Below are 12,157 nucleotides of genomic sequence, written 5' to 3'. Positions count from 1 at the left end.
AGACACGTATTTAGGTCCTGTATGTACCTGCTGTGTCCCAGGTCCTGTCGCTGCATTGTTCTATCACTACTGGAGAAGAGGGAAGATTGAAAGCTTAACTAGGTTAGCCCTTGGCTACAAAAATTCTAAAAAAAATAAAAACAAAAATAAAAACAGTCTAAATTCCCAAGAAGACCTGATGGTGCAGTATAAAGTCATGTTCCTGGAGTAAGAACCACTGAATCCTGGCTCCAGTATTTATGGGCTGGGTGACGTTAGTCAAGCCACATAACCTCTCTAACCTTACTTAGTATTCTCATTTATGAATGGAGATAGTAATTCCTTCCTCAAGGAGTTGTGAAATGCTTTTTCAACTTTAAAGTTCTATAGGAATGTGAGGTTCTACTAAAAGAACACTAATGAAAGCCTTGAAAGGGGCCCAATACATGTTGAGTGTTTGCCTAAATAGAAGTATAGTGTATTCTCTCTCTTCTTTTGGGTCACTTTGAAAACATGATAACTGCCATACCATCTCTAAGTGAGTTCTTTCTCCATTCACTGAAAGTCTTAGGATTTAAAAAATTATAATCCTAATCTATCACTAACACAATGATGCCCAACCTGTAAAGCATTCTGGATTTTAAAACCCTTCACAACCTGGCCTCTTCCTATCTTTCCATTTGTCTTCCAATTTACTCTCCTTCACATATGGTATGATCCAGGGATACTAACCTTTTGGCATTCCTGTCCCAGGACACTCCATCACCAGACTACATACTTTTCACTGGCTATGCCCATGCCTATGATATTCTCCCTCCTCCTCTCTGCCTCCTGGATTCCCGGGCTTGTTTTGAGACATCTCGAATTCTACCTTGTTCTACCTGCCTTTCCTAATCCCATCACCTACTGGTAGTGCATTCCTTCTGAGATTACCTTCTAACCATTGCTCCATCTATAGATAGATAGATATATCTTAAACATACAATGTTTTTTTTGCATGTTAGCTCTGTCATTTAAAACATAAGCTCCCTTGAATATATTTTTAGCTTTTCTTTGTATCTCCACTGCTTAACAGAGAGCCTGGCATAGTTTAAGTGCTCCACCTTGTAGAATCCCTAGTGCTTTAAAGCACTTCAATCAATCAGTAAACATTTATTAAGTGCCTACGAGGTGCCATGCACTGAGGATACAAAAAAAAGGCAAAAGACAGTCTCGAGCCTTAAGGAACTCACAGTCTCATGGAGGAGACAACATGTAAACAAAATATATACAAAGCAAGCTATGATCAGGATAAACAGGGGTAAGTGACAGAAGAAAGGCACTAGAATTAAGAGAGGTTACTCCCTATGGCCTTTCTTGGTCTTCTCTGATTTAAATAGGCTCTCATACTCATTTATACGTGTACCTTTGCATTTTCTAGAACACAATAAGCATTCCTTGAAGGGAGGGCCTATTACATTTTTGTCTTTGTAGCACCAGTGCTTAGCACAGGAGCTTGTATTAGTAAGTACCTAATAAATATCTGTTGAAACTTATAATTAGACCCTCTAACCTGTTTCACTGCTTAATAACCTTTTTTCTGTCAGAACATTCCTTCTTATATCTAACCTAAATCTCTACTGCCACAAGTTTTGTTTTTCTTGTCAAAATTTTCCTGCCATAACTACCAAAACTTTACTATTACAGTATGATGGTGTCAGATGGGATGAGGTAGCCTACCAATCAGTCATCCAACCAGCCAGTATTCATTAGTACCTACGATGTGTGCAGTTCTGTGACAGTCACTGGGGAGAGACAAAGACAAAAATGAAATAGAGAAAGTGAGAGATGGCAAGGCCCTTGGTGGCCATCAGCTCCAACCCACTGGCCAAGGTAGTCCCCACTATAATATACTTGACAAGCGGTCATCCAGGTTCTGCTTGAAGACTTCCAAGGAGGGAGATCTCATCACCTCTCAAGGCAAAACTTGCCTCTTTGGGACAACTCTAATTGTTAGGAAGTTTTTCCTGACATCAAAAGTAATTTGGCATCTTTGCAACTTCTACCCATTGCTCCTAGTTTGGCCCACGAGGGTCAAAGAGAACAAATCCTCTTTCGCATGACAGCCCTTCAAGTACTTGAGCACAGCTATCATGGGTTATCCCACCTCCTGGTCTTCTTTTTTCCACTAAATAATAAATAGGCTCACTTTCTTCAACCATTTCTCATATGCCATGAACTCCAGGCCTTTTAGCATCCTCTGGACAGTCTCCAGTTTATCAATGTCCTTAAATCACAGTGACTGGGACTGAATATAGTATGAAAGATAAGATCTGAGGCAGAGTACAGTGGGATTATCACTCCCCTAGTACTGAAAGACTGTCTCCTGACACAGCCCAGGATTGCATTATCATTTCTGACTTCCACATTATAATGCTGACTTAATACATTGAGCTTTCACTCCACTAAAATCCCCAGCTCCTTCTCAGAACATTTCCTATCTATCCAATGGCTCCCCTATCTCATATATATATATTTATGTATTTATGTATGTATGTATGTATATATGTATGTATGTATGTATGTGTATATGTATGTATATATGTATGTATATATATGGAATTGATTTTTTTACCCAAATGCAAGACTTGATATTTACTCCTACTGAATTTCAACCAAATAAATACAGCCTGATTTTTTTTTAATTTTGAGTTCCAAATTCTCTCTTTCCCTCCTATCTCTCCCTCACCCTTTGATAAAGCAATAGGATGTCATTTTATATGTGAAGTCATGCAAAACCTATTTCTGTGTTAGCCATGTTGAAAAGGAAAAGAAAAAGAAAGTGAAAAATAAATTCAACCTAATGTTTTAAGCCTTTCAAGATCCTTTTGTATCCTTACTCTGACACCCAGTATGAGAACTATCCCTAATTTTGTGTCATCTGCCAATCTAACACATACACCAGCTATCCTCTTTCCCAAGTTTTTGATAAAAATGTCAAACACAGGGCCAATTGGAGACCTCTAGGGTACTTCACTGAAGACCTTCTGTCATATTGTTTTAAACATTTTAAATCAAAGAGAAGCTATCCTCTGGCACTAGGGATTTAATTCTACAATTAATAATGAACAAGGAAGTTCAAAATTTTTCCCTGTGAAACTGCTTTCGCAAATTATCTTCCTTGCTAGGTTTTTTTTTTCTCTAGGTAGCTAAACAAATAGAATACCCTTACATTTTTAATATGTTCAATTTTGTGTTTTATGTCCTAAATTCTCCACATTCAGTTTAAGTCTCCAGTGCTGATTAACTTCTTTATTTACATAGAGCAGTGTGGTTCAGATGATCTCTAAGGTCTCTTCTAGAAAGACCTTATACTACACATGCTATACACTGATGATATACTTGTCATCATTATGATCCTTTCCTAACCTCGTTCACCAAGACATACTACCTAATTGTTTTTGCTGCCAAAAAACAATTAGCTTTGCAAAAATCAATTTAAAAGATTATTGTCCTGAAGGAAAATCATAGTGAAGATGAGACAGAGCAAAGAGATATTTATCTAGTTCTAAATCTCTGATACATTAACATTTTATGGGGATTTCTTAATTGAGAATAATATGGAATTAATGCAGTTAGTTTGTGAATCAAATGTTAAGTATCTTAAAATTGCCATGTGAGAAAATGTTCATTAGATACATTCTAGGTATGTTTCACCAGGTGGTGTGTATATGTGTAGTATACATATGAGAGTTTATACATATCAAATATAATCTTTACAACTAAAAATCTCTATGCAATGAATAAGTTTTCAAACCTCTAAAAATATAGCTTAGAATGGCACTTTGTAAATGTAAAATATTCAGACAGGGCAAGTTTGCAGTTAACATTTTTAGAAATAATTCCTCTGGCCATCCTTTCCAAATTTCTAACAAAATTAGACAATGAGAAGATAAGATGAAGTAACAGCACTAGTCTAGTGTGAGTTATCAATAGTGGTGATCATGTATGTCCACAGACACTCTAGAGGTGCTGACTAATGGGGCACAGTTTAACTGTTGTTAAGGTGTGAATGGATTATATTCCTGAGCTTTCTGAGCACTTGGGCCCTTAATAACAAATACTTAACCAAGTATTTAAGTACTTAACCACACCCCATTTACACCATTTTCAGTCCTTATTCAATACAAAGCACTGCAGGGATACAAAGAAGAAAAATGACAATCTCGGCCCACAAGGATCTTATAGTAGGATGAAGGTATACAGCACGAACACAAATTATTACAAACCATAGATACCTTGTTATAGAAACAAAGAAGATATCTAGACAATATGTTCTAGAAAAATGTGCGGATAGAGAGATCACTTTCAGAAGATATGGTAGCTCAACTGGTCCTTGAAAGAAGCCATTTCTACAAGCAAACATGAGAAAATGTATTCCAGGCAAGGATGTAACCTTTATAAATACATGGCAGGGAAGTAGATTGACAGGAGCATAAGAGTCTCTCCACAATCTAATTCCCTTATTCCTGGTCATTTAGTCTCTAGATTTATATGGCATGATTTTTTTTTTAAAAGACACTAAATTTGAAATCAGAGGACTTTACTTCAAATCCTAACTCTGCAACTTACTATCTACATAACCCTGAATAAGTCACTTCACCCTTCTAGATCTCAGTTTGCTTATCTGTAAATCAAAGCATTGACTCAGTGATCCTCTAGCCCCGACATTCTGTTTCTCTGAAAGTGACATTGTACGTTACAGCAAACTTCCTAAGGCTGCCTGACAAAATTACTCCTATTTGGAGGAAAGTTCTGGGTAATGTTTTCAAGGGTAATGAGGACTTTGTTCTGTGGTCAGTCTGGCATGTCAACAGTCATCTGATTGTTTTATAGTTACCCCTGAACAACATTTTAAAGTTTTCCTTTGACTTCATGTAAACAAATTAAACAGAAATCTGCAGCTGCTGACAACATGTCAACAACCTCTGGATTAGAGTTCATACAATACTTAGATTAAAAACATGAAAATTTTCCACTGTTAATGTGTTTTCAAATATTGTGTTGCAACATTATTATAGTGTAGGTTACACTGAAAAGAAAATGAAGTGTTAATGTTTTCACCCACCAATAAATCCCGATTTCTTCCATGATAGGAGACAGGAGCAATCAGTGCCCTTCTGGGTTTATGTTAGATTCAGCTGGACCCTTCTGTGCTGGTAAGTGAAAAAATAAGCATAAATTTGTATGGTAAACTTCTCCAGGATTGGCTTCCAAGGACACAGTTGGAGTGTTTACATAGAAAACACTTTGGAAGGGATAGTGCAGCAGTCACATATGTGATAGCAATTGCTTAGCCACCTACTTACCCAGCCTCAGAAGTGCTAAATGCTTAGAAGAGGACAATGGGAATGAGGCTAAGAGCCAAGCCACTCCACCTGCCCATGTATCAGGAAACCACAGGGCAACCACAGATCAGGGCATCCAAGCATGTGGGGCACAGGCTCTTGGAGAATGGGAGCATTGATGCAGTACATTTGTTTTTCATTGAATGGTTGCTATAGATTTTAGACAACTGAAACTGAGAAGTCTGAAAACCTTAAAGAGTATTGGGGTGGGGAGTGGGCGGAAGAAGGTTATGGGGAAAACCTTATTTTTAGTAAGTGCTTTTAGTATGTATAGTTTAGGATGAGATCAAGCATATTTAAAATTATTTTCCCCTTCAATATCCAAGAATCATTGTGACTCACTACTTGAACAAGGCTTTGTACCTCAGATGTTTAGATATGATTGTCTTTTCTTTCAGATGAAGATGAATGTGCAGCTCGAAATCCCTGTTCTCATAGCTGTCACAATGCTATGGGAACTTATTACTGTTCCTGCCCCAAAGGCCTCACCATAGCTGCTGATGGAAGAACTTGTCAAGGTATTCACAAAACTTCAACCATTAGGGACATTCTGACAATGACAAAGATTTTTCTCAAAGTTTCAAAAAAAGAAAGAATATTCCAGCCTTAACTTCTCCTCAGCTTCTGACCACTTTACCCCAAGTTGTTGATAATAGGTCATGATTATTAACTGCGTCAAGTTTGGTAAAGCATTAGTGAAAGAGAGCACTGCACTAGGTTTGGAATCAGAGGGCGTGATATGGGTGACCTAAAAGTCTTGATTCAGTGTTAAACTTTAGTAATCTTTAATAAACTTAAAATAATTAATAGCACTCATTTCTACTAGGGGTTAAAGTAATAGGGAAATCTTTAAAAATATATTTAAAATATTAATATTTATATTAATTTAAACATTCATATTAATTAATTAATTAATTGATATTTATATTAATTTAAATATTTGAAATAGCACTAAGACTTTGGGGCTACCCTGTGCATGCGTGTATGTATGCTCAGGGACCTTTAAATCCATGATCCTTTTCAGGGGAAACTGAGACAAGTTTCTACCAGAGTTTGAAGTAATGGGGGATTTGCTTCAGACACTGCCTAAGGTTTCCTTCCTGTCATGTTCACTAGCCTTACCACTGTTGCATTAGCTCTGTGGTAAATTGGTAACTTCCACCTTAAGCAGCTTCAGAGGCAATAGAGTACTGGGCTTGGAGTCAGGAGGACCTGGGTTGAAGTCCCACCTCTGACCCTTACTGGCTGTGTTACTATGGAAAAGTCACTTAACCTCTAAAAACTCAGTTTCCTCATTTTTAAGTTGAAGAAGGTGGACTCCATAGTCTTTCAGGTTCATTCTAACTCCATCTCTAGGAGCCTATGAATTGCATTACTGGCAAACTCTATCCACCATCCTAAAACAGCAACCAAAAATGCTGTCCTCCAAAACACAGAGAAGCATCTAGTTTGATGACTGAAAGCAAAAAGGGAGGGAGAGGTTTTACACCACCTTCCGCCTAGGAAGGGATGCTTTTATATTCAAAAGGGAGAAACTAACTCCCCTATATAACCTCCCTCTCTGCTTCGGACCCCTGACCCAAAAAGGCTTATTTTCAATTTTGAAACGTTTTTTCCTAAGAGCAATCTAGTAATGATCCTCCTATTTCTCAACGTTAATATTTCTTAGTTGAAGTATTCAGTTCACTCCAATCAACTGAACCTTTGTTGCAGACATTGACGAATGTGCTTTGGGCGGATACAGCTGCCATGCAGGTCAGGACTGTGACAATACCATCGGCTCCTATCGATGCGTGGTCAGGTGTGGGACTGGCTTTCGGCGGACAACTGATGGACTGAGCTGTCAGGGTATGTGAGACAATGAAGACCCTTCAGTTTGATGCATGCTATGCTGAGAAACAAAACTACTCACCTTTTACCTCATCTTCAAAGAAGCTTTGAGTTAGATAGGACTGACCCCACTTCTAATTTTAATGCACCTAGGATTCCATAAATTCTCCCTACGTAGGTAAGCTGCACCAATAAGAGCTTACTCTTTGCTATTTAGGGAGGAACAAACCTACAGCAAAATGTAGACAGCATTTAGTTCATGTTCCCTTTACCTAAATTAAAGATAAAAAGAAGAATACTGGTGAAAAGATTTTTACCACACTAATATAAAAGCACAGACTTTATTTTTCTAGTTTACAAAGCACCTACTATGTTGTGCAACGCACAAAAAAAGCAGAAGACTTGGATCCAAGTGCTTCCTTTTTAGTCCATCCATGAAATAGCTAGAGAATAATGCAAGGCCGAATATAACCAAGTGCTAGCTTGTGTGGCAATGATAAATACTATGGAAAATTTGGTGGAGTGGAAGCTAAGTTTCTTGGATGAGATAGAACTTGGAGACAGTATAAGATGTGAACTGCAAGATAAATTAGTAGACAGAATCAGAGGGAGAAAGAATAAAGAATAGCATGAACACAGATAGAAATGAGGGTAGCTTGCATAAGGTACAGAAAAGCCACCAGTCAGAGCAGAGAGAGGGTATGGGTCATGTTGGAGTCAGAGCAAGGTAGAGTAAAGAGGAATCAGATGATAAAAGACATTGAATTACAGATTAATGAATCTGGATCTTTGATCCAGTAAACAATAAGCCATTATTTCATATACACACACACAATATTTTAATTCATTTAATTATAATATAACAATTGTATAAAATTACGTATGGTTATATTATATTTAATTAACATTGATATATATTATATATTTAATAAGCCATCTTAAGAAAAAAACTTATTTGATGAAAATCCACGTCATAGAAGATTAATCTGTCAATGATGGGATACAAGAGAGTGAAAGTTGAGAGCACAGTTAGAAGGCTACTATATCAATAGTAATAAAATAAGGAGTGTGACAGCAATACAACAGAAGGAAAGGGATGAATCCAAGAGATATTACAAAAACTCTCCTCTTTCCCCAACCCCGTATACATCAGTAACTTTTCATAATTGAACTTTGTCAGAGGGATGTGAACTATTTGAAGTAAAGAAGTAATTATCATATTCCCTACATTTGTGTAACAATGGAATGGATTAGTCAGTAGTCTGTCGTATTTGTCACCTCCAATATCAATAAAAAATAAACCCTTATCCAATACTCACAGTGTTGAAAACACTAGGTTAGGCATAAGGGGAAATTTGAAGTTTTGGTAAGACACAGTCAGTGCACCCCAGGACCTTAATGTCTCATTGGGAAAGATTACACAGGTGACTACAATACAGTTAGGGTTATATTATATTGTATGATAAATGCATTAGAGCAGGAGTTCTTAACATGAGGTTTGTGAACTTTTGTTATATTTTATAACTGTATTTCAATATAATTGATTATTTTGTAATTCTGTGTATTTTATGCATTTAAAAACATTATTCAAAGAAGAGGTCCATTGGCTTTGTCAGACTGCTTAATGAGGTCCATCACACACACACACACACACACACACACACACATACACACACACACACACAATGTTAAGAACCTTTGCATTAGAAAGTGTTATGTTAGGACTGTTGTTGTGAGTACTTCCTTCTCAAAGAGGATCATGACATCAGTGAATTGGATTTAAGTGAGGGAGGGCTGTGCAAAGTCACCAGCCTCAATTTCTCTTCCAGAACCATCTGGGTCTAGTGGCAAGATAAAGATCAGGATAATTGGAGATGGCTCCCTGTTAGGGCTGAGAAGGATGTTCATTACCTATACAGAGAGATCTAGAAACCGGCATTTTATAGAACTTCATCATCAAATCTCAGCTCACTTGAGGAAGCTTTTAAAGGATGAGTATTCAACAGGTGGAGAATTGTAAGAAGAGCAGTCAAAACAAAAGGAGCAGTGTGAGCAAAGGACACTGAGTGTGATCCAGGTAGAGGGAGCTGTCCAGTTTGGTTGGAACACAGAGTAAATCGGCAGGATTTGTTAACTGAGTATATGTGAGAAGTAAGAAAACAGGTCTCAAAGATAGACTTGACAGAACAAAATGGGAGACTGGGTAATTAGTAGTGCCACAGACAGATGTTATAGTTCCTATTATAATAATGTTACATTGGTTTTGAGAAAGGTCTTAGAGGGAAATGATTATAAGTACAAATCATTGAAACAGGATATGAAATACTAAATATTTGAGGTAAATTTACCTGAGTCACAGCTGCTTATTCTTAATGGTTTGTTTTTCTTGGTAGATATTAATGAATGTCAAGAATCTAATTCCTGTCACCAACGCTGTTTCAATACCATAGGAAGTTTCCACTGTGGATGTGAACCTGGTTATCAACTTAAAGGCAGAAAATGCATGGGTAGGAAATGGACTTCAATATCAAGTCCACAATTTTTTTTGCAACTTTATAATGTAGCCCCAAACAACTTCAGACACTACTTCTTGCACCAGATTTATATTCAGGACATCTATTATACACAGCAGCAGACTGACACAATGGATAGACAACCAGCTTTAGGAGTAGAGAAGACTTGGATTCAGACCCTGCCTGAGATATGCACTAGCTACGTGACCCTGAGCTAGTCACTTAATCTCTAGGTACATCACACAACTTTCTAACACTGTAAGTTGATGAGCAAGTACCAATTTACATTATCTGAGTGAATTTCCCCACTGGTAATTTCCCATACAAATGAAATCATGGTCTACACCAAAAAAAAATACATGATATTCATTTGGTCATTTTGGAAATAGTATGAAGGCAAATGCTGCCATGGCATTTTCATTACTTTACTTTCTTATTACTTGACCATCTTTTTTCAGTCTTTTTTACCTTTATGATCTACACTTTCTCATTGCAACATTCCTGTGGTGTCTTTGGTGGCTTCTTTGGAAATTTGCAGCATCAAGGTATATAAATCTTATATCATTTGAAACCAATAAGGATTAAATAAATTCATACAATGTCTTTAGCCTAAGTATACATATATAGGCATTTATAGTAATCACACTTGATATCTGTAAGTTTTTGTATTTGTTCAAAATAATTTCACATACATTGTCTGATTTGATTTTAATCTCAACTCTGAGAGGTAGTACTCTAGTAGAAATGAGTCTTAAGAACAATGAGGTTCATTGATTGGGATTCATGTTGGTTTATATGGTGATGTAGCTTTAGAAACCCAAGCTCCTTATTCCATATAGAAAAGAATGCCATTTTCAATTTGAATTATTTTCCTTATTTTCTCAAGATGTGAATGAATGCAGACAGAATGTATGCAGACCCGATCAACACTGCAAAAATACACGTGGTGGCTATAAATGCATTGATCTTTGTCCAAATGGAATGACTAAAGCTGAAAATGGAACCTGTATCGGTAGGTACATGAGCATTTCTGTAGTCAAGATCAGTCTCAGAAGGTTGATCATCACCAAGCCAAGTAAGACTTTAGCTTTTAAAACATTTAACAATCTCAGAGGTAAACATCCCTTTAATTTTGGGGACCAGAAACTAAGACCAGTTTTTCTCTTAATTTCACATCTATTAGTAAATGTGCTTTCTTTTATCAGACATGGGGTAACAGATTTTGAGATTCTGTTAACAAGATTTGAAAAGAATTCAGGTCTTTTGCAGTTTTCCAATGAGTGGAAAACATAATTCTTGGAAAAACTTATATTTTTATCCTTTGTCATGGTCAAAGAACAAAGGGATAAGGGGAAATCTTTTCCTCTGCATGAATATTTCTAATTCATGGCAGATTATGACTCCCAAGGTACAAATTAAATTCTGTATTTATTCATAGGAGGTCAAAAATATACCCAGTTAGGAGGAATTAGGAAAGGCTTCATAAAAGAGTTGTCATTTGAACTGAGTCCCAAATCATGAATAGAATATTTACAAGTAAGGATGAATTAATAAGCATTGAAGGAAGACATTGTAAGCAGAGGGAACAATACTAACAAAGTCAGAGAACTGAGAAAGTACACTGTATATCTGAGAAAAAGCAAGTCATCTAGTTTGGCTGGAGTGTAGGGTATTCTTTTGAGAATAATAAGAAATAAGGCTAGAAGTATTCTCAGGCCATAATATAGAAAGCCTTGAATTTGAATGACAGATTATAAGGAATTTGAACCTAACGTGTTAAATTATGGGGAACCATTGGAGGTTCTGTGTAGAATAGCTTGATCAAAGGTGTGTTCAGGTGAGAAAATTTGGCAGCATCCTTCTTCAATGACTCATTGTACTAAAAAGATAATCTGGCTTCTCAAAGGCTATGCCAGCAGAGAAGCGCTCACAGGTTCTACCATTCTAGGAAGGCATCATCCCAGCCATATAATACATCTGCTTTCTGAGGAAAGCCTAGCTAAATAACTATGGAAAACCTATGGGGGAAGCAAGACAATAAAACATTCCCTGCTCCCAAGAAGCTTACTTTTTTTCAGAGGAGACATTTACACATACAAAATAAATACATGGTAATTGAGGGAGGAAAAACACTAGCAGCTGGGGTGTTTGGATGGAAGCATCTAGATGACCTCATCATCTGTAGCCCTCTTCAACTATCTACTATTACTAGTAAGGAGGCCATTTAGTTTCAAATACTTTGGTCATGGCAACCTATGAAACAAAGAAAAAATACAGAATAACCCTCAATCCTGTGTGTCTCTTTATTCTACAATGATGGTAATAGTCACAGAATAGAGGACAGAAGGTGCATAAAACATCATAGTTTTTGTACCATCTATAAGTCTTAACTTAGTTGTTGGTACTCAAAATATAAGGTTCTTAACTAATGATTAATGAATATCCATT

The 12,157-nt window shown here is 36.8% G+C and overlaps 1 protein-coding gene and 1 long non-coding RNA gene across 3 annotated transcripts in view; one reads left to right on the top strand and one right to left on the bottom strand.

Moving 5' to 3' along the window:
- The window catches only part of LOC140529609 (uncharacterized), a 196,585-nt gene that overhangs the window by 65,657 nt on the left and 118,771 nt on the right, over positions 1-12,157 (bottom strand). The gene's annotated exons all lie outside the window — the stretch shown is intronic.
- The window catches only part of HMCN1 (hemicentin 1), a 487,951-nt gene that overhangs the window by 449,992 nt on the left and 25,802 nt on the right, over positions 1-12,157 (top strand). For both annotated transcript variants that reach the window (XM_072648379.1, XM_072648380.1), the window contains exons 98-102: positions 5,115-5,177; positions 5,765-5,884; positions 7,080-7,214; positions 9,590-9,703; positions 10,596-10,721. In XM_072648379.1, the coding sequence (XP_072504480.1) occupies positions 5,115-5,177; positions 5,765-5,884; positions 7,080-7,214; positions 9,590-9,703; positions 10,596-10,721 (558 nt within the window). The remainder of the gene's footprint in view (positions 1-5,114; positions 5,178-5,764; positions 5,885-7,079; positions 7,215-9,589; positions 9,704-10,595; positions 10,722-12,157) is intronic.

This window comes from Notamacropus eugenii, chromosome 2, assembly GCF_028372415.1.
Source record: "Notamacropus eugenii isolate mMacEug1 chromosome 2, mMacEug1.pri_v2, whole genome shotgun sequence".
Classification (NCBI taxonomy): Eukaryota; Metazoa; Chordata; class Mammalia; order Diprotodontia; family Macropodidae; genus Notamacropus; species Notamacropus eugenii.
Note: the sequence above shows the minus strand (reverse complement) of the source record. Positions and strands in the feature narration are given on the sequence as shown.